The 25854-nt window shown below is 46.4% G+C and overlaps 2 protein-coding genes across 2 annotated transcripts; one reads left to right on the top strand and one right to left on the bottom strand.

Annotated features, from left to right (window-relative positions):
• Positions 1-9946: 9946 nt before the first annotated feature.
• Positions 9947-22653, top strand: LOC140134162 (uncharacterized). The gene is made up of 4 exons (XM_072154799.1): positions 9947-10303; positions 10738-10843; positions 10966-11187; positions 21971-22653. Exons 1-4 carry the CDS (start codon positions 9947-9949, stop codon positions 22651-22653), a joined length of 1368 nt encoding a protein of 455 aa, XP_072010900.1.
• A 143-nt stretch (positions 22654-22796) lies between these two features.
• Positions 22797-25518, bottom strand: LOC140134287 (putative nuclease HARBI1). Its single transcript, XM_072154875.1, has 3 exons — positions 25406-25518; positions 24485-25191; positions 22797-23251 (listed from the first exon to the last, which is right to left on the bottom strand). The coding sequence occupies exons 2-3, from the start codon at positions 25185-25187 to the stop codon at positions 22881-22883; spliced, it is 1074 nt and encodes a 357-aa protein (XP_072010976.1). The 5' UTR covers positions 25188-25191; positions 25406-25518; the 3' UTR covers positions 22797-22880.
• Between the last annotated feature and the right edge of the window lie 336 nt (positions 25519-25854).

Raw genomic sequence — 25854 nt, 5'->3', positions numbered from 1 at the left:
AATCCTCCAGCAAGTCATGCATACCTTCCAACTTTTTGGTTAGAGAAAATGGGACAAAAGACCCCTTTTTCAGAAACCACACCGCTCATCCTGCTCCTTGTCCTAACCTAAAACATAGTATAATATCAACCTTAATGGTCCCCACATAGTATAATCCCCCCCTTCCTGTGGCCCACCCCCACCCCCCATGGACCCATATAATATCCTCCCTTTCCTTTTGTGGCCTCCTTTCCCCCATCCTACTCATATTATGGCCTCCTGTCCTATATCGTCCCTTATATTGTGGCCTCCTGTCCTCCATGATCCCTCTTATATTGTGATCTTTTGTCCTCCATTCTCCCCCTTATGTGGCCTCCTGTCCTCCAAGATCCCTCCAAGTGACCTCCTGTCCTCCATCCTCCTGATAGTGTTGCATCCTGTCCTCCATCCTCCTGATAGTGTTGCATCCTGTCCTCCATGCTCTCTCTCTCTTATAATGGCCTCCTGTCCTCCATCCCTTTAATATTGTGGCCTCCTGTCTTCCATGCTCTAACTCATATTGTGGCCTCCTCCCCTGACATTGTAGCCCACTGTCCTCCCCTGTTCCTGGGTATTAAACAAAAAAAAAAACCTTGTTACTTACCTATGCCTCATTCCCTCACAGTCCTGCTTCCTCCTCTCCCGGGGGCTCTGAGATGACAGAGGTGGGGGGCGGGACCAAGGGAGGAGCTACCCCCATACATTTCTGCTACATAGCACAGTAGAGATCTGTGGAGGCAGCAGGAGCTGATCCCGCCTCCTGGTCTTGGCTCTGCAGCTCTAGTGTATCGGGGCGGGGATCAGGAGGCGGGACAATGCACGAGTCCACGGGACATTCTCCCAACCGCTCAGGATGGCCGACATCTTGAAAACCACCAAACTCTTGTGGTTCAACACAGAAAGTTACAACAACAATCGCAAACATTCCCTTTGATGCACAGTTATGTGATGTGTTGTCCTTGGTGCTGAAAACAGAGTGGAAGGCACTGGATCCAATCGTTATGAACCCGCATTAGAGTTTGTGGAGATCCTCTGTGCTGATATTTTAGTGGTACCAGCCAAACTGCTTGGGGGGGAAGGGGAGAGCACAGCACTCACTTATCTCCGGCACTCTCATTCACTGTCTATGAGAGCGCCAGAGGTAGTGAAGCGCTGTGTTCAGAAATTTTCAACCCTCCCACAATAATGAATGTAAGAGGAGGACATATGTTCCACCTGATATTGATAACAGGACCCCCATTCTCCATATTCCTGTTGTTATGATTGAGGGGGGAGAGGGTCCTAACAATTGGACCCTCACTGATCAGCTTGTAATCTCCAATCCTGTGGATAAGGTATAACATGAAAACAGGACACAATCCCTTTAAAGGGACGGCATTCTGGATGACAATGGAATAAACTTGGAAGTACAAGGGTCTAGTTTATCAGTCCTTATGGACTGAAGGACCCCGGGTGTAGAGGCCCTCGGAATATCCTGCCTTGGCCAAGGCAAGGCGATGCCGTTCCTCTGTCGTATTGTGATACACAATATAATCTTATGGGTTACTAGTAATATCATGATGATACAGAAGGCCGAATTGTATTAAAAACTATGAGGAAATCTTTGGCGATCCCCGGGGAAATTACGGAAAGAGACGCGAGCGCTTCTGAGGACACTTACTGCTGATGCGCGCAACTAATATACATGTCAGTGTGCGCTCACATCAAGGCGTTTTCTCTCTCTCAAAGTGATTTCTGCCTAATGGGAAAGCGAAGACACTAATGGCGTCTTTAAGGTGATACATGGAGATTCTCCGCATTAAATTACCGCTCATTCCAAACCAACAAATTCCATCATTTATCCTGGACGCTAATGAATTACGTGCATTCTGCTCACAATGAGATCTCTATACAAAACCCTAAATTTAATCCTTGAGACATGTGCATGAACTATGTCCTATCAACCAGGGGTGTACAATGTCCTATCAGCCAGGGATGTACAATGTCCTATCAGCCAGGGGTGTACAATGTCCTATCGGCCAGGGGTGTACAATGTCCTATCAGCCAGGGGTGTACAATGTCCTATCAGCCAGGGGTGTACAATGTCCTATCAGCCAGGGGTGTACAATGTCCTATCAACCAGCGGTGTACAATGTCCTATAAGCCAGGGGTGTACAATGTCCTATCAGCCAGGGGTGTACAATGTCCTATCAGCCAGGGGTGTACAATGTCCTATCAGCCAGGGGTGTACAATGTCCTATAAGCCAGGGGTGTACAATGTCCTATCCGCCGGGGGTGTACAATGTCCTATCAGCCAGGGGTGTACAATGTCCTATAAGCCAGGGGTGTACAATGTCCTATCAGCCAGGGGTGTACAATGTCCTATCAGCCAGGGATGTACAATGTGCTATCAGCCAGGGGTGTACAATGTCCTATCGGCCAGGGGTGTACAATATCCTATCAGCCAGGGGTGTACAATATCCTATCCGCCAGGGGTGTACAATGTCCTATCAGCCAGGTGTGTACTGTGTCCTATCAGCCAGGGGTGTACAATGTCTTATCAGCCAGGGGTGTACAATGTCCTATCAGCCAGGGGTGTACAATGTCCTATCAGCCAGGGGTGTACAATGTCCTGTCAGCCAGGGGTGTACAATGTCCTATCAGCCAGGAGTGTACAATGTCCTATCAGCCAGGGGTGTACAATGTCTTATCAGCCAGGGGTGTACAATGTCTTATCAGCCAGGGGTGTACAATGTCTTATCAGCCAGGGGTGTACAATGTCCTATCGGCCAGGTGTGTACTGTGTCCTATCAGCCAGGGGGGTACAATGTCCTATCAGCCAGGGGTGTACAATGTCCTATCCGCCAGGGGTGTACAATGTCCTATCCGCCAGGGGTGTACAATGTCCTATCAGCCAGGGGTGTACAATGTCCTATCCGCCAGGGGTGTACAATGTCCTATCAGCCAGGGGTGTACAATGTCCTATCGGCCAGGTGTGTACTGTGTCCTATCAGCCAGGGGGGTACAATGTCCTATCAGCCAGGGGTGTACAATGTCCTATCAGCCAGGGGTGTACAATGTCCTATCAGCCAGGGGTGTACAATGTCCTATCAGCCATGGGTGTACAATGTCCTATCCGCCAGGGGTGTACAATGTCCTATCAGCCAGGGGTGTACAATGTTCTATCAGCCAGGGGTGTACAATGTCCTATCAGCCATGGGGGTACAATGTCCTATCGGCCAGGGGGGTACAATGTCCTATCAGCCAGGGGTGTACAATGTCCGGTCCGTGGTACACTTGGGACATATCAGACACTAGGGGTAAGCAATGTTCTCTCCGCCTTTCTGAATGCACCTTGGCTTAATATGGAGACATATACCTGTACTTTCTCCCAATATGCACTAGCACTTTGACTGGCCTGTTGAGACACTGTGGCAATCTATTATTTGCATTGTGCACTTTATGATATTAAGTGATCGGGTTGTATATCCTAAAACAAATACAACACTACAAACCCATGAATTTGACACCTTCGCCCCCCCCCCCCCCCCCCCACTGATGTCCCCACGGTTATCTGACTTATCCATTGTGATGAATTTCCATCTTCACCCCCATTCCGATACCTGCATTATTTCCCTTCCCCCGTTTTATCTTGTATTTTAATATATATCTGTAATGTTCATGTATATATTCAATAAAGACGTTGTTACTTTATTTTCATGTGTAAATTGGCCTAATTTCTAAATAGGTGCTTTTATCAGCCAGGGGTGTACAATGTCCTATCAGCCAGGGGTGTACAATGTCCTATCAGCCAGGGGTGTACAATGTCCTATCAGCCAGGGGTGTACAATGTCCTATCAGCCAGGGGTGTACAATGTCCTATCGGCCAGGGGTGTACAATGTCCTATCCACCAGGGGTGTACAATGTCCTATCAGCCAGGGGTGTACAATGTCCTATCAGCCAGGGGTGTACAATGTCCTATCAGCCAGGGGTGTACAATGTCCTATCAGCCAGGGGTGTACAATGTCCTATCGGCCAGGGGTGTACAATGTCCTATCATCCAGAAGGTGTACAATGTCCTATCAGCCAGGGGTGTACAATGTACCATCAGCCAGGGGTGTACAATGTCCTATCAGCCAGGGATGTACAATGTCCTATCAGCCAGGGGGTTACAATGTCCTATCCGCCAGGTGTGTACTGTGTCCTATCCGCCAGGTGTGTACTGTGTCCTATCCGCCAGGTGTGTACTGTGTCCTATCCGCCAGGTGTGTACTGTGTCCTATCCGCCAGGTGTGTACTGTGTACTATCCGCCAGGTGTGTACTGTGTCCTATCAGCCAGGGATGTACAATGTCCTATCAGCCAGGGGTGTACAATGTCCTATCCGCCAGGTGTGTACTGTGTCCTATCCGCCAGGTGTGTACTGTGTCCTATCCACCAGATGTGCACCATGTCCTAGCTACCAGATGTGTACCGTGTTCTATCCATCAGGGTTGTATCATCCTATTGACCAGGTGTGTACTGTGTCCTATCCGCCAGGTGTGTACTGTGTCCTATCCGCCAGGTGTGTACTGTGTCCTATCCGCCAGGTGTGTACTGTGTCCTATCCGCCAGGTGTGTACTGTGTCCTATTCACAAGAGATGTACCATATCCTATGGGACATTGGCGTTACCATATTCTATCGGCCACGGATCTGCCATGTCCTATCCACCAGAAGTGCACCATTTTCAATACTTAAGGGGTGTACCATGGCCTATCAGCTAGGGGTATGTCATGTCCTATTTGCTCCTGCCCTGGTTGTAACACAGCATAGAGCAAGGCTATGCTCTAGAATTATGTATGGATTATCCTACACAAAACTATGGGAGCTCCAAGCTTACTCACTACACACACATCCTTGTGTAGTTTCATCCTGCAGTCACATCCGCTATCCCATGATAACAGACAGTAGAAGAGGGAACAGTCACCTTGTTAACCCTTGCAATATCACTACATTTGGGGTTTCAGGTCATTCAGGTACCGTGTCACACTACTAGGTGCAGGATCGGACTGGCCCACCAGAGAATCAGAGGATCTTCAGGTGGACCCTGCCTGTAAGATTGCTAGGCGCTGCTTACAAGAGATTATGTTGTTAGTAGCAGGATAATTGTAAAACATGGCTTCATATTCCAGGATTGTAGCTCTACTAGCTGCACTGACGCATCTCCTCCATTTGCTCTACATCTATGTCCTCCACAGCATGCTTCTTTTTGAATACAGCAGTCACTCAGCCGAAAGGAGCATTGCATCAGTTCAATGCAGAGAGCACAGCAGTGTGAGGACATTAGGAATGTAAATCCATATTTCACCCTCCTGGTGCCAATGACAACATGCACCCCCCTCTAGTTGATGCTACCAGGGCTCCGTGAGTAAAAATTTAGAACTTTTCCCCTCCAAAATGAAACCATATCAGATAGATACAACATGTGAACAAACTGCAACCTGTCCAGCAAAAGACAAGACCCCATATCACCATTTCTGGAGGCACAGAATGTCTCAGAGCTGAACGGGTTAATACGCTCTTAGTTTGTTGTGGGTGTTCACGTAAAATATTCCCTGGGTGACGGCGTCCGTCCCGTGTCACAATGGAGAGAAGAGTCCCATCAAAGGTTGTGTTTGCTTTGTGAGCGTCCTCGGCGTCCTCTGATGTCATTAGATACGTGTGGTGGTGACATACTGTATGGGGACTTTCTGTAGGTGGAGCGCAGGCGGGGGCGGGGTACAGTATACAGGACTCCAGCTATGAGCCAGTACACAGAGGAGACATTATATTTATGTAACCATGGCAACCTGTGTAATAAATCATCCACTGGCTCTTTCGTAGGCCAATAACTAGGCCTCTGTCCTGTCTCTGGCATTTTACTTCCCCTCACACCCAGACATTGACTCCTAGACCGTACCTACCCCCTTATTAGGTGACCTCACTACCTACCCCCTTATTAGGTGACCTCACTACCTACCCCCTTATTAGGTGACCTCACTACCTACCCCCTTATTAGGTGACCTCACTACCTACCCCCTTATTAGGTGACCTCACTACCTACCCCCTTATTAGGTGACCTCACAACCTACCCCCTTATTAGGTGACCTCACTACCTACCCCTTTATTAGGTGACTTCACTACCTACCCCCTTATTAGGTGACTTCACTACCTACCCCCTTATTAGGTGACATCACTACCTACCCCCTTATTAGGTGACATCACTACCTACCCCCTTATAAGGTGACCTTACTACCTACCCCCTTATTAGGTGACCTCACTACCTACCCCCTTATTAGGTGACCTCACCACCTACCCCCTTATTAGGTGACCTCACTACCTACCCCCTTATAAGGTGACCTCACTACCTACCCCCTTATTAGGTGACCTCACTACCTACCCCCTTATAAGGTGACCTCACTACCTACCCCCTTATTAGGTGACCTCACTACCTACCCCCTTATAAGGTGACCTTACTACCTACCCCCTTATTAGGTGACCTTACTACCTACCCCTTATTAGGTGACCTCACTACCTACCCCCTTATTAGGTGACCTCACTACCTACCCCCTATTAGGTGACCTCACGACCTACCCCCTTATTAGGTGACCTCACTACCTACCCCCTTATTGGGTGACCTGACCTCACTACCTACCCCCTTATAAGGTGACCTCACTACCTACCCCCTTATTAGGTGACCTTACTACCTACCCCCTTATTAAGTGACCTCACTACCTACCCCCTTACAAGGTGACCTCACTACCTACCCCCTTATTAGGTGACCTCACTACCTACCCCCTTATAAGGTGACCTCACTACCTACCCCCTTATTAGGTGACCTCACTACCTACCCCCTTATAAGGTGACCTTACTACCTACCCCCTTATTAGGTTACCTCACTACCTACCCCCTTATTAGGTGACCTCACAACCTACCCCCTTATTAGGTGACCTCACTACCTACCCCCTTATAAGGTGACCTTACTACCTACCCCCTTATTAGGTGACCTTACTACCTACCCCTTATTAGGTGACCTCACTACCTACCCCCTTATTAGGTGACCTTACTAGCTACCCACTTATTAGGTGACCTTACTACCTACCCCCTTATTAGGTGACCTTACTAACTACCCCTTATTTGGTGACCTCACTACCTACCCCTTATTAGGAGTGTCATTTACCCACAGCGGCCTTAGATTACAATTCACACTGGGGACACATCGGTTTCCATCGTACTGGACCATTGCGCTGTGTGTTTTTTTATGTGGATGGGATCCATTATTAGTGATGATGACATCATAGCACACGTGATTACATCATCACACATTAAAGGAAACCTACCACTTAGAATGGCAGGGGTAAGCAGTAAGTACCGAGCACCAGCTCAGGGTGAGCTGGTGCCGGTGCTTACTTTCGTCAGTGTTATAAACCGCGGTATCGCGGTTTTAACACTTTTTAAACTCTAGAGCAGAACAGTCTTGCGCTTGCCTACATAGGAAATGACGGAGATGTTGCGCGCGCACGGTCGCGGTTTATAACACTAACGAAAGTAAGTACCGGCACCAGCTCACCCTGAGCTGGTGCTCGGTATTTACTGCTTACACCGACCATTCTAAGTGGTAGGTTTCCTTTAACGTGGTCTAATATATATGACTAGTCTCCTATACAAAATCTGTACCAGGTCCCCAATTATAATGTTTAATATTTTATTTATAGCTCTTGGCCCCCGTCTCTTCTGGGCTTAGGTGTGACCACATCCTTTACACCTCTAGAACATTTAACACACTGTAAGGAGTCATGTGGGCGGAGAAGAGTCACGCTGACAAGTCCCCTCCTGCCTTGACTTTTGTGCCATAGGACGAGTGTGTGATCATAGTTTGTGGTGATTGACCTGGACTATGGCACCGCAATAAAGCCACTAGAGGACATCCCATCATGACTCTTCTCCGCCCCGATGACTCCTTACAGTTCATTTGCATGGACAATTTAAAGGTTTAGTAAATCTCCCAGTCACTGTCACAGGTAAAGGTTTGGTGATGGATTGTTGACTCTAATCTTCATTAACAGCTTCCTTGAGCTGCAGTACCAGGTACAACCTGTGCAAGAAGTGGAGCTGTTTCACAAATCCAGGGACAGTATAGGACAGTATATTAGGACAGTATATTTGTACTTGTGCTGCCCCAGTAGATGTCTGTAAGGCAGCAGAGCTCTATTTCTATTACCCCCCCTTGCAGGCATATTATTGGGAAGAACTATGTAAATTCAAAATGAATCTTGTCCTATGGTCAGTGCACCCCTGGGTCAGTATAGAAAGTGCAAAGGTCACAAGTAAGCGTATTAAGTATTATAGACACTATGGCACATGGCAGGTAGGGGGCGCTGCTACGGTTTTTAATTGAGTCCCTTTAACTCATAGAAAACAATGATTTTATTTATGGTTGTGAATAGTATTTCATTGTATTGTTCTTGAATAATATACACTCACCGGCCACTTTATTAGGTACACCTGTCCAACTGCTCGTTAACACTTCATTTCTAATCAGCCAATCACATGGCGGCATTTAGGCATGTAGACATGGTCAAGACAATCTCCTGCAGTTCACACCGAGCATCAGTATGGGGAAGAAAGGTGATTTGAGGCCTTTGAACGTGGCATGGTTGTTGGTGCCAGAAGGGCTGGTCTGAGTATTTCAGAAACTGCTGATCTACTGGGATTTTCACGCACAACCATCTCTAGGGTTTACAGAGAATGGTCCGAAAAAGAAAAAACATCCAGTGAGCGGCAGTTCTGTGGGCGGAAATGCCTTGTTGATGCCAGAGGTCAGAGGAGAATGGGCAGACTGGTTCGAGCTGATAGAAAGGCAACAGTGACTCAAATCGCCACCCGTTACAACCAAGGTAGGCAGAAGAGCATCTCTGAACGCACAGTACGTCCAACTTTGAGGCAGATGGGCTACAGCAGCAGAAGACCACACCGGGTGCCACTCCTTTCAGCTAAGAACAGGAAACTGAGGCTACAATTTGCACAAGCTCATCGAAATTGGACAGTAGAAGATTGGAAAAACGTTGCCTGGTCTGATGAGTCTCGATTTCTGCTGCGACATTCGGATGGTAGGGTCAGAATTTGGCGTCAACAACATGAAAGCATGGATCCATCCTGCCTTGTATCAACGGTTCAGGCTGGTGGTGGTGGTGTCATGGCGTGGGGAATATTTTCTTGGCACTCTTTGGGCCCCTTGGTACAAAGCCACAGCCTACCTGAGTATTGTTGCTGACCATGTCCATCCCTTTATGAGAACAATGTACCCTGTAACATCTGATGGCTACTTTCAGCAGGATAATGCGCCATGTCATAAAGCTGGAATCATCTCAGACTGGTTTCTTGAACATGACAATGAGGTCACTGGACTCAAATGGCCTCCACAGTCACCAGATCTCAATCCAATAGAGCATCTTTGGGATGTGGTGGAACGGGAGATTCGCATCATGGATGTGCAGCCGACAAATCTGCGGCAACTGTGTGATGCCATCATGTCAATATGGACCAAAATCTCTGAGGAGCTTCCAGCACCTTGTTGTATCTATGCCACGAAGAATTGAGGCAGTTCTGAAGGCAAAAGGGGGTCCAACCCGTTACTAGCATGGTGTACCTAATAAAGTGGCCGGTGAGTGTATATTGTGCTGCAATGGATCAGTCATGCACTTCTATAATTGTCCACCAGGTGTCAGGATCTACATTCCAAAGTCATTGGGGCACATTTACTAAGTTCGAATTTGAATGCATAAAAAGTGCGTCCCTTGGACTAGAACGGGATATGCGCCCATTCACTAATTGTGTCGCACGCGTGATAAATGTGGCGCATGAGTTGCGCCACAAAATTTTTGCATAAAAAGTGCACAGCGAGGCTAATTGCCCAGCTGGTATCTATCATGGCTGGGCGTCCAGAGCAGTCCACAGCAGCACCAGATGCTCCCAGTGCCATTTTTATGGAGCTACTCCGGCAGCAGTGTCCCCAGGTGTATGACTATGCCATCCGCGGAGCACGGGAGATGGAGGCGGAGAATCGTCAAGCCCCCCCAACATCTGTGGCCCCAGCATCCGCTGCTCCAGCTGCTGCTCCGTCCGCTGCTCCGTCCTCTGCTCCGTCCGCTGCTCCTGGGGATCACAGACCACCAGCTGCCGGGGATATGGATACTGGGGGCTCTGGTGCTGAAGATGAGGAGGAGCCTGGCCGGGCAAAGAAGGCACGTTTCACGGAACGTGAAACGGAAATATTGGTTGAGGAGGTATTGTTACATTTTTTTTACTTACTTTTACTGTTGGTGTCCTGTTCGACTCTTTACCCACCGTTGCAGAGGGCGCGTTCACATGTTGTGTTTTGACCTGCGTTTTCATTGCGTTTGAAACGCATATACAACAGCTGAGGAGAGGTGATTTGCCTAATTTCATCACTGTTAACGCATGCGTTAACAAAACGCATCGTAAACGCGATGTTAATGCACGCGTTAAGAAAGCGTTAACGCATGCGCTTTGTTAACGCATGCGTTAACATTGCGTTTACAAACGTAAACGGTAATGTAATTAGGCAAATTACCTCACATCAGCTGTTGTATATGCGTTCCAAACGCAATGAAAACGCAACCAAAACGCAACGTGTGAACGCGCCCAGAGTGTTTTTAATGAATGTTTATTTTTTTTTGGTGGCTTTTGTCTTTTCCAGGTGACACAAAATTATGATCATCTTTTTGGCCGGCTGGCCGACTCAATTCCCCTGTCAGCCAAACACCACATTTGGCAGGGGATCACAGTGCGGATCAATGGGCTAGGTAAAAATTGCACTTTGAATATTATTTGAAATTTTTTATGCTCACTTGGATTTTAAATCTTGAAGGTGAGTGGCCTTTGTATAATGTTTTTTTTTTTTTTTCATTTGTTTTCAACTTTGCAGGAGTGGAATATCGTTCTGTTCCTGAGGTCCGCAAGAAGTGGTATGACTGCAGGAGGAGGCTGAAGGCCAAGCTGGCGAAGCACAAACAGTCAGCTCGGAGGACGGGTGGTGGCCCTAGTGTGGCCATGCGGATGTCGTGGGTGGAGCAGAAGATTAGCAAAACTATACACCCCGATCAAACTGAAGGGATCGGGGATTTTGACACCGATAATCTTGATTTTGGTATGTACGTTTTTATTTTATGTCTCTAATACTAATCTTTTGTTTCACTTTCAATAAATATTTTGCAATCCTTTTTGTAAGCGGCTACTGGGGCGTGGAGTAGCCAGACATGAGGCTACACATTGCGGCTACTCCACGCCCCAGTAGCCTCTTGACTCCTCCTAACCTGACATCATTGGCACGTAGCTCCTCGTAGCTGCGCGCTCTTGTCCGAGAAGCCGGAGTACTCCGCATGCGCAGTAGCTTGGGCTTTGTTCCCAAGATTGCACAGCCACGTGCCTGCGCTCTGCATAGTCTACCTATGCAGATTGCATTCATTCTCATATCTGAAGGTTCGTGGCACGGGACAGGTGTGTCTGCTCTGCTCACCAAATAATACCAACAACGATGCCACTGCCACCAATGTATTTTATGGGATTAGGCATATATGTTTGCCTGCTGGGCCCCCCCCCCCTGGGCAACGAGCAAGGGCCCCCCCCCCCTGGGCAACGAGCAAGGGCCCCCCCCCCTGGGCAACGAGCAGGGCCCCCCTGCCCCCCCCCCTTTCTTTCCCCCCCCCCTTCTCTGTGTCTTACAGGACCGGGCCTGCTGTGGACTACTTTGGATTTGGTGGACTCCAGCGAGGACCTGTAAATAAATATTGATTTAAATGGCTGACGAGGGTGTGTCTGGTTTTCTTTCTATAAAATATATTTTTACAATGATGTGTTTGTGTCATTCTGTATAATTAGCCATAGTAGTGGTGCTGTTTAGTTGACAGTGCTCATTACTAAGGCCTGAACTTATTGTAAAATGTTCATTTTTGTTTGGGCCAAATTTACAGTAACGCAGATTAAATTACCCCGGTACCCACCGCCACCAGGGGTGCTGGGAAGAGCCAGGTACAAACCAGCACCTGACCATCTAAAGATGGTCAGGTGCTGGTGCAGTGACCTGGACATGCCCAGTATACATCTGGCAGTCTGTCACTATATGTTTGGTCACCTGCATAGCTTAAACCCCTGTTTTCTCATATATGTATTCCCTTACCTAGTCTTTCATGCATCTTCTGTAAGCACATGTGAAGGTATAGGCCCAAGCCTAGTGTGGGAGTAGTTCATTCTCCATTTTAGATTTCCATGTGGTTTGTATAATTGTATTATATCACTTAGCCCCATCTTGGGGTAAATATTGCTAATTGCATCTGCCATTGACACTAATGTTAGTGCCCTCCCTTCTATATGACGCAATATTACTGTAATATTACATCATCTGCACATGGTCAAGCTGTGGGAGTGGATCTTCTGAATCACCTGACCTCCAGGGCCAGTCAAGGCTTTGATTGCTCTGGAAGGAGGAGTCCCAGGAGCAGCCCTCTGGATAGAGGGTCTGTAACCCTGTAGTTTTGGGGAGACACACTTCGGTGTGTGCAGTGTGGAGACACACTTCCGTGTGTGGTCAAGTAGGTCTGTGAGGAGAAAGAGCCATAGGCCATATCCTTTGCAAGCCTGTTCGTCACCTGTTTACCCAAGTTAGCAGGGATTACTACGTGCATCCTCTTTAACCGTCTGTGGGACAATACATAATATATATACAGAGCCCATAGCAAGCTGTCTTGGAAGTTTGAGGGTCATCCCGCCAGCAGCGCCAAAGTTTGTTCGTATTTAAGCACGTACCCTGTCTAATAGGAAGTAAAGTCATTGGGAGCAGGTATTCTACTCAGCTCAAGCAAGCATAGTTATTGCTAGTCCAAGCCTCTGTGAAAAGACTCCGCTCATCTGCTTCAGAAGACCACTTACCATCAGCTACACCATCCAAAACGACTGTGATCTGGATTTCTCGTGTCCTGCCAATAAAGAGCAACGGTTACCCCCGAGACTGGGCGTCTGAAGTCTTCATTGCTACAGGTACCTACGTGGGGGCGGGTAATCGGGACACACAAGGAGTGTGAGTGCCACCTGGGATTGGGGCCCATATATTCCCTCGGATATAGACTACCACCGTGTGACACCTTAAAGGCCCAGCACCCCAAATACAATCCCGGGTCACCACATGTTCTTTTTGGCGTCCCCGAACAGGATCAGCCCAGTGCGCCTAAGAGCCACAATGAAGACTTCCGATTAATCGGTGGCGTCACGAAAAATTGTTAAAGAGACATTACAAGTCATCTAAAATCATTACTGTGCTTGTGAAAAAGTGAGGGTGCCGTCCCTTTGAGATTGAGACTGCATCACTTTAAATCTGTGTGGTGTGAATTGCAAGCATCCCCTATTGTGGATTCCAGTTGCCATTGTTGTGGATTACAGTTGTTGCTGCCGCTGTGCATCTTCTATTGTGGACTGCAAAAAGTTACCTATAATTGTGTGAAGCAAAGGATTGTGCTGCTGTGTTACTGTGTGACTATCTACTGTCATTGTTCATTGTGCTGCTGCCAGAAGAGCATACAAGAGGTTAATTGTCTCCCCCAGCAGCTCTGCACTGTAGCTCCGCCCACCGGCATCGTGTTCAGGTCCTCCTCTCTTCATTCCTGCAAAGTGGAACTATTCTGTGTTGTTCCTGTACTAAAGGGGAAGGATTTCTTAGCTGCACCACATACAGTTGCCAGGCACTGCCATCTTGCACAGAGTACCAGACCCTCAGCTCTGTCACCACTGCTGCATTGCTCCATTCTACTGCTTTCCTATCATTCAGTCTGCAGCTCCAGTTGTTTTCTTCAGCCTGTTTGTGCCTGCATTTTCTAGTGATTGCTGCTGTGAGCGCAGCACCTGTCATTACAGCTATACAGATAAGTGCAATTTTTCTTAAAGCGACAGCAGCCATATTTTCTTTAAAGAGACAGTACATCAATTTTTGAAAAAAATGTCTACTTCTTCTCAAAATGATCAGGCTTGCCCTAGCAGCCCTGCATCTTCATCTGCTACTGCTCCTACACCACAGGTTACAGCTGCTGCACCTGTTCCAGCCCCTGTTATAGCAACAGGAATGCCTTTCTTCATAGGAACCTCTAATCTCCCAAGTTACAGAGGGGATCCTCATACCATTGATGCATTTAAAGAAAAGATATTGCGTACCATTGAACTTGTGTCACTTTCTCCCAAACAGCAGGTACAGCTTCTAATAGGACAACTTGATGGTCCTGCTGCTGAGGAAGTCCGTTCCTGGCCATCTACAGAAAAGACCAGTGTTGACCAGATTCTCAATCTTCTCAAGAAGGAATTTGAGGTCCAATCACCAACTGAGGTTCGTCTTAAATTTTATGACCGACGTCAGAAACCTGGAGAAACGCTCAGAGAATATGCCCTCGCCCTCCAGGCTGCATACAGATCTTTGTGCCAAGTAGATACCATTGACCCTGTTGCTGCTCAAAGCATGATCACTGATAGATTTATAGAAGGCGTTGATTCCAGGCTAATACAGAGCCAACTCCGCATGCTGGCAGCCCAGAACCCAACCATGTCCTTTCTAGACTTTAAGACTTTAGCCTTACGAGTAGTAGGAACTGACTCACCCTGTGCTAGTTATACTTCTGCCACTAATTCTCCAGACCTGGCTGGTGGAATTTCTACTGCATCCCTACTACCTCCTGTTTTACCTATGCAGGCCACTCAGACTGTCCAGTCAACCCCTGTTACTACACCTAATACCACTGATGTACTTGCCCAAGTTGTTGACTCTCTGTGTCAAGCCTTAAAGGAGATAAAGGTTCAGCCCTCATCCCGTGAGTCATCTTTAGCCAGGACATTGTCTCCAGAACCACGTCCTAATCACCCGAGACCTGATAGGCCCCCTCCTGAAAGGTCTCCACGACATGAACCTCCTTATTGTACTTACTGTGAACGTCCTGGGCATTACAAATACCAATGTTACCAGTTAAACGGGCCACTCCCGAGGCCAAGGGCCGCCCCTCGGGTAGTGAATCCAAGGGCCCAGAGGGACAATCGCAATGGATTTCAAAGTTCATCTCGAAATGCCCGTACATAACTGTTTGTATAGATGGTGTACCCTTAGAAGCCTTAGTGGACACTGGTTCACAAGTCACTACCATCGAGCGACAGACATTTGAAAAGTATTGGGACTCTGACATTCTAAATCCTGTGGGTAAAGCCAAGTTACGTTTAATAGCAAGTAATGGTCAACCTATTTCCCAGCTAGGCTACTGGGAACCCACCATTCGTATTGGTGATCGTCAGTTACCAGGTCAAGGTGTGATTGTTACTGAGGCTCAGGGAGATACAACAGCAGTAGTGTTAGGCATGAATGTGATGCGCCATGTTTTTACTGAATTGCTAGCTGCTTTGCACGCTTCCCTCCCTTCTGCATCTTCCCATTACAGACAAGCAGTTCAGCGGACCATTAAAGTGCTCTGTGCCCAGCAGAAGTTCGCCAATCGCAAAGGTGAAATTTGCCGTGTCCGTATCCAGGATGTGAGACCAGTAACCCTAACTCCAAACAGCGAAACACTAGTCTGGTGTCGAGCTCGTCCAGGGATAGATAATGCAGATTATGAAGCTCTTCTTGATCCCATCCAAATTGAAGGACAGCCACTGGTAAAAGCTGCCAGAAGTATCGTCACGGTCTCAAACGGTAGAGTACCGGTACGGCTAGTGAACCTCAGCGATGCCCCTGTAGACTTGTACAAATTCAATTCAGTTGCTCAACTATATCACCTGGATCCAGAAGACATCCTGGATGAAGAAAATCTTGCACACCAAAAGTCAATTAAAACCACCCCCAAAGGTAACCACAAACCAACTACCTTTTGGTGGAACGAACTCAATGTTGGAGATGCGAACACTCCTATTGAAGATATTAATGGTGTCATCAAAGTCGCTAAGCGACATAGTGAAGCCTTCAGCAAGCATCCATTGGACTTTGGGAAGACTAATTTGATTCAACACAAGATCAATACAGATGATCATCCTCCTATCAAGGAAAGGCACCGTCCCATACCTCCTGCCAACTACCAGCAAGTAAAGAAACTGATTAAGGAGATGAAAAACACCAAAGTCATTCAAGAAAGTCAAAGTCCTTGGGCTGCACCCATCGTCTTAGTGAAGAAGAAGGATGGCAACATCAGATTCTGCGTTGACTACAGAAAACTGAATAGTGTCACCCACAAAGATGCCTATCCTCTTCCCAGGATTGAAGAATCCATCACTGCTCTTGGCTCAGCTGCATACTTCTCCACTCTGGACCTAACCAGCGGTTACTGGCAAGTACCCATGGCTCCTGAGGATAGAGAGAAGACAGCTTTCACTACTCCAATGGGACTCTATGAATTCAATGGCATGCCATTCGGATTGTGCAACGCCCCAGCAACATTCCAGAGACTTATGGAAAGATGTCTAGGCCACATTAATTTCCAGAGCGTCCTGCTGTATCTTGACGATGTCATTGTTTATTCTCGCACATATGAAGATCACTTAAATCATCTAACCGAAGTGTTCCAAGTGCTCATTGAACATGGTCTGAAGATCAAGCCATCTAAATGTCACCTTCTAAAACCAAAGGTCAGTTACTTGGGTCATGTCGTCAGTGCTGAAGGAATACAGCCTGATCCAGAAAAGATTTCTGCTGTGAAAAATTGGGACACCCCAAGAACTGTGAAGGAAGTCAGAAGTTTCCTAGGATTTGCGGGCTACTACCGCCGCTTTATACCTAACTTTGCCAAAGTAGCAGAACCACTCACCGAACTTCTACGTGGTTGTCCTAGAGAAAATTATAACCGAAAATTTCCTATTGATTGGTCTGAGAGACAAGAAGCTGCATTCCAGACTTTGAAAGCCCTGCTGACCTCTCCTCCAATTCTAGCGTACCCTGACTACAGCCATCCTTTCCGTCTCTACACGGATGCCAGCTATCAAGGCTTAGGAGCTGTATTGGCACAAGTCCAAGACGACAAAGAGAGAGTCATCGCTTATGCCAGCCGAAGCTTGAGAGGTGCCGAGAAGAACGATAACAATTACAGTTCGTTCAAGTTAGAGCTACTAGCTCTTGTGTGGGCCGTTACCGAGAAGTTCAAAGATTACCTCGCAGCCACACCATTCACCGTTTACACGGACAACAACCCTCTCGCTCACCTTAATACTGCACGGTTAGGTGCACTTGAACAAAGATGGGCTTCCAGATTAGCAAATTATTGCTTTGATATCAAATACCGCAGTGGTAAAACCAACATCAATGCAGATGTATTATCCCGTTTGCCCATAGGAGAAGAACCTCCTGATGAAGAAGACATGTGGGAAGACGTTGAGATGCCTCCCTTCTATCAAAGGTTTGCTATGCAGAATGTTATTGCTGCTACCCAGACTGATAAAGGTCCTCAACAGAAACATGATTCACTTCAAGATCCATCTAGATGGCAAACTCTCCAGAATGAATCTCGAGTTTTAGGTGAGATCTATGATTTCTTAACTACCGGAAGAACACCTGTCAGACTCAGAAGACAGTATCCAGATACTGAACTCAAGCGTCTATGGAGACAGCGAAAAAGGCTCTTCATTCAAAAGGGCCTCATCATACGTAATACCTTGGATCCTGTCTCAGGAGAGAGAATACACCAAATTCTCATTCCCAGAAGAGATGCAAAAATTGTGCTTGACGCTTATCATGACCAATCAGGACATTTTGGCGTACACAAAACGGAAGCTACCATACGCCAGCGCTTCTACTGGATTGGAATGCGAGCAGATATTGAAAACTGGTGCAGCGAATGCCCAGCTTGCAACCTGACTAAAGCCGGAAAGAAGGAGGCTAGGGCGCCATTGCATCCAATCAACTCTCACCGACCAAATGAGCTAGTTGCTCTGGATCATGTGAAACTGGCACCTACACATTCAGGATATACTTATGCTCTCACTATGGTGGACCACTACTCTAAGTGGGTCGCAGTTGTTCCAGTGAAAGATATTACTGCTCGCACTACAGCTGCCGTCTTTTATCGTGAGTACGTGAGACATTATGGTTGCCCTGAAGCAGTCCTAACAGATCGTGGACCTGCCTTCGAATCACAACTCTTCCAAGAGCTTTGCCAATTCCATGAGTGTAAGAAGCTACGTACAACAGCTTATCATCCACAAGGGAATGGACTTTGTGAAAAAATAAACCAAGTGTTCATCAACATGCTGAGAACTGCATCAGTAACCAAACAAGCAGAATGGCCACAACTCCTAGATGAACTAGTGGAGATTTACAATAACACCATTCATTGTTCAACAGGCTACTCGCCATATTACCTTATGTTTGGACGCCAAGGTCAACTCCCTAAGGATCGAGCTTTAGGAATTCAAGTACCTGATGTGATTAATCCCTTACCTAGGACCAACTGGGTCTCTGAACATCAACGTCGCATCCATGAAGCAAAAGAAATAGTTGATCACAGGATGAATGAAGCTCATCGTAGGCAAGAAGAGTGTTATAACCTAAGAGCCAATGCCACACCACTACAAGTGGGAGATAAAGTATGGTTACGAAAATACCATCGCTCAGACAAACTTGACTCACTCTGGGAAAAAGAACCCTACACTGTCACAAGTATCCCATACCCTGATTCAGATGTCTACGAGGTCAAGAAGCCGGGAATGGCTCCTCAAACAGTTCACAGGAATCGCATGAAACTCTGCACTAAAGAAGACCTTATGGTTATGTCTTCTCCTCCACAACCAGTCATGCCGGTCTACACACCAACTCCTGTAACTGAGACACCACCAAGACAGCCCACTGTGGAAGAATCAATCAATAACTCTCCATTCATAATTCCAGGCTGTTATCAGTGGGTACCAGTTCCTTTTCAAGCTCCTGTACAAGTTCCAGTTCAAGTTCCTGCTTCAATTGCTTCTCCTGTTCCTGTACCAGCATCAGAAGAACTACCTCATCACCAAACTCCAGATTCTGAGGAAAGTCAAGTGCTGAGGCGTTCAGAGCGAAGTACTAAAGGAACTCCTCCTGTCCGTTACAGAGAATAAAGAACTATATCCTTGACATGTATATATAATGTTTTGCTTGTATACATATATTACTGTTTATTTAACTAGATAGTTAGCTAGTTTGCAACGGTTTAAGCCTCGAGTACCTGGTTAACTACCATGCATATTGTTTCTGGTTAACTTGCATATTAATACAGTCTATGGACTACTAAGGACTGTGTCTGTTCTCAAAAGTGCCTTTTACCAGAGCCTTCCCATGGACAATGCCTAATTGCTAAAAGAGACTCTACCTAAAGTGCACTATATCTACTGTTCATATTGTTTTGCGCATTTTCATTGTTATTTTCATGTGTTATTGCATTGCTCTATGATATATTTTCCAGATCATTCTAACTTTACATTGTCATTGTATTTCAGGTGCTACCCCACCTAAACATGTGCATTTCCTCCTCATATAGACGCCGAGGACGGCTTATTTTCAGTGAGGGTGTTTGCAGTGACCTGGACATGCCCAGTATACATCTGGCAGTCTGTCACTATATGTTTGGTCACCTGCATAGCTTAAACCCCTGTTTTCTCATATATGTATTCCCTTACCTAGTCTTTCATGCATCTTCTGTAAGCACATGTGAAGGTATAGGCCCAAGCCTAGTGTGGGAGTAGTTCATTCTCCATTTTAGATTTCCATGTGGTTTGTATAATTGTATTATATCACTTAGCCCCATCTTGGGGTAAATATTGCTAATTGCATCTGCCATTGACACTAATGTTAGTGCCCTCCCTTCTATATGACGCAATATTACTGTAATATTACATCATCTGCACATGGTCAAGCTGTGGGAGTGGATCTTCTGAATCACCTGACCTCCAGGGCCAGTCAAGGCTTTGATTGCTCTGGAAGGAGGAGTCCCAGGAGCAGCCCTCTGGATAGAGGGTCTGTAACCCTGTAGTTTTGGGGAGACACACTTCGGTGTGTGCAGTGTGGAGACACACTTCCGTGTGTGGTCAAGTAGGTCTGTGAGGAGAAAGAGCCATAGGCCATATCCTTTGCAAGCCTGTTCGTCACCTGTTTACCCAAGTTAGCAGGGATTACTACGTGCATCCTCTTTAACCGTCTGTGGGACAATACATAATATATATACAGAGCCCATAGCAAGCTGTCTTGGAAGTTTGAGGGTCATCCCGCCAGCAGCGCCAAAGTTTGTTCGTATTTAAGCACGTACCCTGTCTAATAGGAAGTAAAGTCATTGGGAGCAGGTATTCTACTCAGCTCAAGCAAGCATAGTTATTGCTAGTCCAAGCCTCTGTGAAAAGACTCCGCTCATCTGCTTCAGAAGACCACTTACCATCAGCTACACCATCCAAAACGACTGTGATCTGGATTTCTCGTGTCCTGCCAATAAAGAGCAACGGTTACCCCCGAGACTGGGCGTCTGAAGTCTTCATTGCTACAGGTACCTACGTGGGGGCCGGTAATCGGGACACACAAGGAGTGTGAGTGCCACCTGGGATTGGGGCCCATATATTCCCTCGGATATAGACTACCACCGTGTGACACCTTAAAGGCCCAGCACCCCAAATACAATCCCGGGTCACCACACTGGGGCGGCTGCAGGCGGTTATTGTTGCACTGGAATAGCCCCCTAACAGTGTGCTTTCCAAGCTCATTAATGGCAGGCTGCTGCCGCTGCTTTTTGTATCTTGCTGGTTTTAAAAATTGGGGGGAATCCACGTCTTTTTTTTTGTCATGAAAATTTTCACAAAATTTAATATAATGATGTGGGGCTCACCTGATTTTTAACATCAGCCAGATAAAAAAAAACAGCAGCAGCCTGCCATTACTGATCTTGGATATCCCTCTGTTAGGGGGCTATTCCAGCGCAACAATAACAGCCTGCAGCAGCACCAGAACCTGACCATCTTTAGATGGCCAGGTGCTGGTTTGTACCCGGCTCTTCCCGGCACCCCTGGTGGCGGTGGGTACCGGGGTAATTTAATCTGTGTTACTGTAAATTTGGCCAAAACAAAAATGGCCATTTTAAAGTAAGGACAGTGCTCATGACTAAGGCATGAAAACTAAACAGCACCACTACTATGGCTAATTATACAGAATGACACAAACACATCATTGTATAAATATATTTTATTAAAAGAAAGCCAGACACACCCTCGTCAGCCATTTTAATCAATATTTATTTACAGGTCCTCGTCGGAGTCCACTGAATCCAAAGTAGTCCCCAGCAGGCCCGGTCCTTGAAGACAACAAAAAACACACACAAAAAAAAGGGGGTAGGGGGCCATGCTTGTGCACTAGGGGGCTGTTGGCCATGCTCGTTGCCTAAAGGGTTGTGGAACATATGTCTAATCATATAAAATAAATTGCCATCAGTGTAATTGTTCATAGTATAAGTTGGTGAGCATAGCTAGGTTGAAATTATAATTACTGTGCCTATAGGATACATTGTTGGCAGTGGGAATCGTGTTTGGTATTAGTTGAGCATAGCATACTCCCCTGTCCCGTGCCCCAAACCTTCACATAAGACAAGCTATGAGGAGCTGGGCACCGATGATGTCAGGTTAGGAGGAGCAGTGAGGCTACTGGGGCGTGGAGTATGCATGACATTTTGCCTCATGTCCGGCTACTCCACGCCCCAGTAGCCGCTTATCAAAAAATACAGAATAGGGCCATAAAGATTTTAATTTAAAAATGGTGGATGGGAGGATTAGCTCGAAAAAGTGCTTTCAACATGTACTATACATTCACCTCCCACCTGTTCTACCTTTCTCGGTAGATTCGTTGAGGTAGCTTCCATTTAAGTGTGGCTATCATTTTTAATTTAAGGTTACAGCACTTGTAATTTACTTTGTTTTATCAACAGGGAGGGCTGCTCCACCCACGGCACCGCAGGCTGCACCACCACCAGCAAATGAGGCTGCACCCGGACCTCCATGTGCTTCGCCAGCCACTCCTCCTGCAGTCGTATCACTTGGTGGGTCCAGTGGGGATGAGGCTCCTGAAGCGGTTCCTGCTGAAGATAGGCCCATCACACTTGGCATATTTTCCAGCTATATGGATAAAAGCCTGGAAGCGATGGGCCTAATTCAGCAGGAACTCCGAAGGCATGGCCGGATGATGGAGGAGGGGTTCCAGCTTATTAGTCGAGATTTCAGAGCTCTCATCAATATTCTGGAACTCCTCATCCACCAAGGAACTGCGGCTCAGGGGGGGAGTGTGAGTGTCCCTCCATTCTCCCCACCCCAGGTCCCCACTGGTGGGGATCCAGTGACACAGGCCAGCCCTGCCCCCGAATCCCCGATTCAGCTTCCAACTGATCAGGATTCGGGGTGCAGTTACGCACCATCGCTGGCAGGTGCACTGGATCCCTCTCCAGTGGTCCTGGGCCCTTCCCCTGAAGCCACGTTCCTACTTTCGGTCAAGGAGGAACTTAGCTCCTCGGCTTCAAATCCACCGGGCACATCTGGGAGTTCTGTGGTGACGCGGCGGCAGGCAAAAAGGGGGAAGGGGCCTGTCCGTCGTTCATCACGTTCTTCCAAACCGTAATTTTCTTTTTTTTTTTTTTTTTTTTTACTTTATTTAATTTTGTTTTCTTTATTTTGATCAAAAATGACAAATAAATTTTTGATCTACTTTGTCTTCCTCTGAGCTGAAATTATTGTACTAAAGAATGAAAAGCATGGATACAATTTGACATTGCATTTACTTTAATGCAATTCTAAATTTACAGACATTAAGGCATAACAAAAAAAAATGGTAACTGGCAGATCACTTTAAAAGTAAATCTCAGTCACTTGCCTGCGCCTTAGTTGTCCCGCTCTATTTGTGGGTTCAGCAGACACATCCCCCTGATGCTCTATATGCTCAGTCAAATCTGTTGCAAGGTCAATTTCTAGCCTGTTGGCTGTCGCAATGTTGTGGAACATGCAACAGACTATAATGACCTTGCACACAATGGGGGGTTTGTAGAGCATAGCCCCCCCTGAAAAATCCAGGCAGCGGAACCGACTTTTGAGAATTCCAAAGGTCCTCTCAATGGCACTTCTTGTTCTTCGATGTGCTCGGTTGAATCTCCTCTCCTTAGGGGTACTTGGCCGCAAATATGGTGTCATCAGCCATGGCAATAATTTGTAGCCATTATCACCTAAAAACAGGACAAAGTAAAGCTAATTAGCTTAATTAAAAAAATGAGGCAGCATTCACACAAACATCTGCCTGCCGGGCGTCCGTGTGCTCCGTGTAATGGAGAGGAGGAGGGGTGACCGCTCTCCATAGCAATGCATGGGGGCTGCACGTAACACAGGGAAACATAGGACATGTGTTAGCTTCCCCCCCCCCCCCCCCCATGTACGGTGTTGCATGTGTGCTGCACCATATTGCTCTGTGCGGCCATTGCCATCTATGGGGACATATGTATGGCCGTAAGTTTGCAGCTGTACATATGTCCCCCATACAGTAGTGTGAGTGGAGCCTTAGTCTGACCTTAGACTGACATTTTTGGATTATCCTCACAATATCCGTTTTTTGCTTGGAATCTGCTTGGTTTATCAGTGCCAATAATGCAAGTTATTTGCATTTGGGGATGTCTTCTTTTTCAACAATATTTTTCTCAAAACATGATGGTAGTTAAAGGGGTTTTCCAACAAACGAAAGTTAAGCCGTATCCATGAGATATTGCCTAACTTCATGATCAGTGCTGAGACCCCCACAGACTGCAAAAATGACTAATGGAGCAGATGGCCGTGCATGCCCATTCAGCTCCATTAATCTCTATGGAGCTGACAGAGATTGGTGAGCGCTGTGCTCGGCAAGATCACTCACCTCCATAGAGATTAATAGAGCAAAACAGTCATGTTCAGCCATCTGCTCCATTAGTCTGACTGAGCGGCGAGGGCTACATTGTTTATGCAATATGTGGGGGTCTCAGCACTGATCATGGAGTTAGGTCCTATCCAGTGGATAGGGCTAAACTTTATTTTGTGGGTAAACCCCTTTAGATTGTGATGTTTACCAGTTCAGTCACATGTCCATGGACAAAGTAGGTGTTTGTAACTGATACCCCTCAGTATGTATTTGTAAATTAGGCTTAACCCCGCACTTTTTTTTCCTTTGTTCACTCTCTCTTAACGCCGGTTTTGGCCAATTAATTTCATATGCTGAGAATGTGTTTTGTTTAATTTTTTTAGCCTTTTTTTTTTTTTTTTCATTTGTGTGTGTTAACATTTTTGTTTACATTTTGTAAACTTTTGTTAAAAAAATGCAAAACTGTAAACAAAACTCATCACAGTTTATGAAAAGCATAATTAAAGACACACCTTATGGAGCATGACCACATTTTAAGTGTTTAGTAATTGAAAGAGCATTCACATTCACTTACCAAGCAGAAAGGCGTCCCTGTACAATTCACTCTGGAGCCGGCAATTGAGGGCACAGTTATCAAAGATAAAGGAATCGTGTGTCGACCCAGGGTACTTTGCGACCACATTAGTTATGATGTTGTTTGAGTCAACGGTGACCTGCACATTAATCGAGCGAAACATTTTTCTATTGCGGTACTGATATTCATCGGCCGCAGGAGGCACCAACGCCACATGTGTGCAGTCGATTAACCCAATCACTTTGGGCATCCCCGCTACTTGCTCAAACTCCGCTTGCGTCCTCCGGATGGCATCAGCAGTTTTGGGGAAGGAGATGTACTGTGTACAGAGCTTAAACAGCTCATCCACTACCTCGTGGAAAAAACGGCTGAAGGTTGGTTGCGAAAAACCAAAACGCTCAGCAATGCAGTGCTGGAAGGACGCGTTCGCCATATAATAGATGGCCGAGACCATCTTGGTGAGTCCAGGCACTGCATGTGACCGTCCGGTTTTTGCCCCGATGGCTACTTCAAGCTTCTCATAGAGGCTTAGGATTGAAGCTCTATCCAGCCGAAACTGCTGATACACCTCCGCGTCCGTAAAATCTGCAAAGGACACACGAGGACGGAACACTCGAGGACGCCTCCTCTGCCTCCGTCTGCGCTGTCTAGCCATGATGCGGTCATTTTGAATGGCCACGTAGACGATCGGAAGCATATCCATTGTCCTAGAAGAAAGAATATGGAATATGTAATTTTTTATGCTCATATTGGCAGATTGGTCAGATAAGGTCTGTTACTTTGAGAGTAATTTTAACTTACACTACAAATTTGTTTAATCCCAATTTGTGGTAAATACTAAACACATTTATAGTTTTTCCTGGGCCTCTCTTCCAATTTGTTTAAATTGTTTTAAAATTTGCATGTTAAAGTGTGACTTACCTTTGCAAAAGCTTTTTTGACGAGTGTTTGTCTTCTTATTACCACAAATCTCCACTCCTGTTTTACAAATTGGATTGTTATTTTTTCAAAAATCAAGCCTTTTTGCAAATTTAGAATTGAACATGTACTTACCTTTTAGCAAAATTTCAATGGATTTATTGTGCACGATCACCAGTCAAATTTTCCACTCTCCTTCAAAACCCTCGACTCCTAACTCTCTCCATTTTGTTTTTGTTTTGGAAACCATTTTATATTTTTTCCCTAAATTGTGTCGCACACACCTTTACCTTGTTCCTACAAGCATAATAGCAATCAGTTTACTCATGCGACACTTTTGTGTCGCGGTTTGAATACTGTCGCACGGGAGTTTTCCCCCCCCCCCTGTGTTTTCGCGCATAATTATGCGCGTCCCCGTTGTGTCGCGCGCTATTCAAATTTAGGCGCACGGC

The sequence above is a fragment of the Engystomops pustulosus genome, chromosome 5 (genome assembly GCF_040894005.1).
Source record: "Engystomops pustulosus chromosome 5, aEngPut4.maternal, whole genome shotgun sequence".
Taxonomy (NCBI): domain Eukaryota; kingdom Metazoa; phylum Chordata; class Amphibia; order Anura; family Leptodactylidae; genus Engystomops; species Engystomops pustulosus.
Note: the sequence above shows the minus strand (reverse complement) of the source record. Positions and strands in the feature narration are given on the sequence as shown.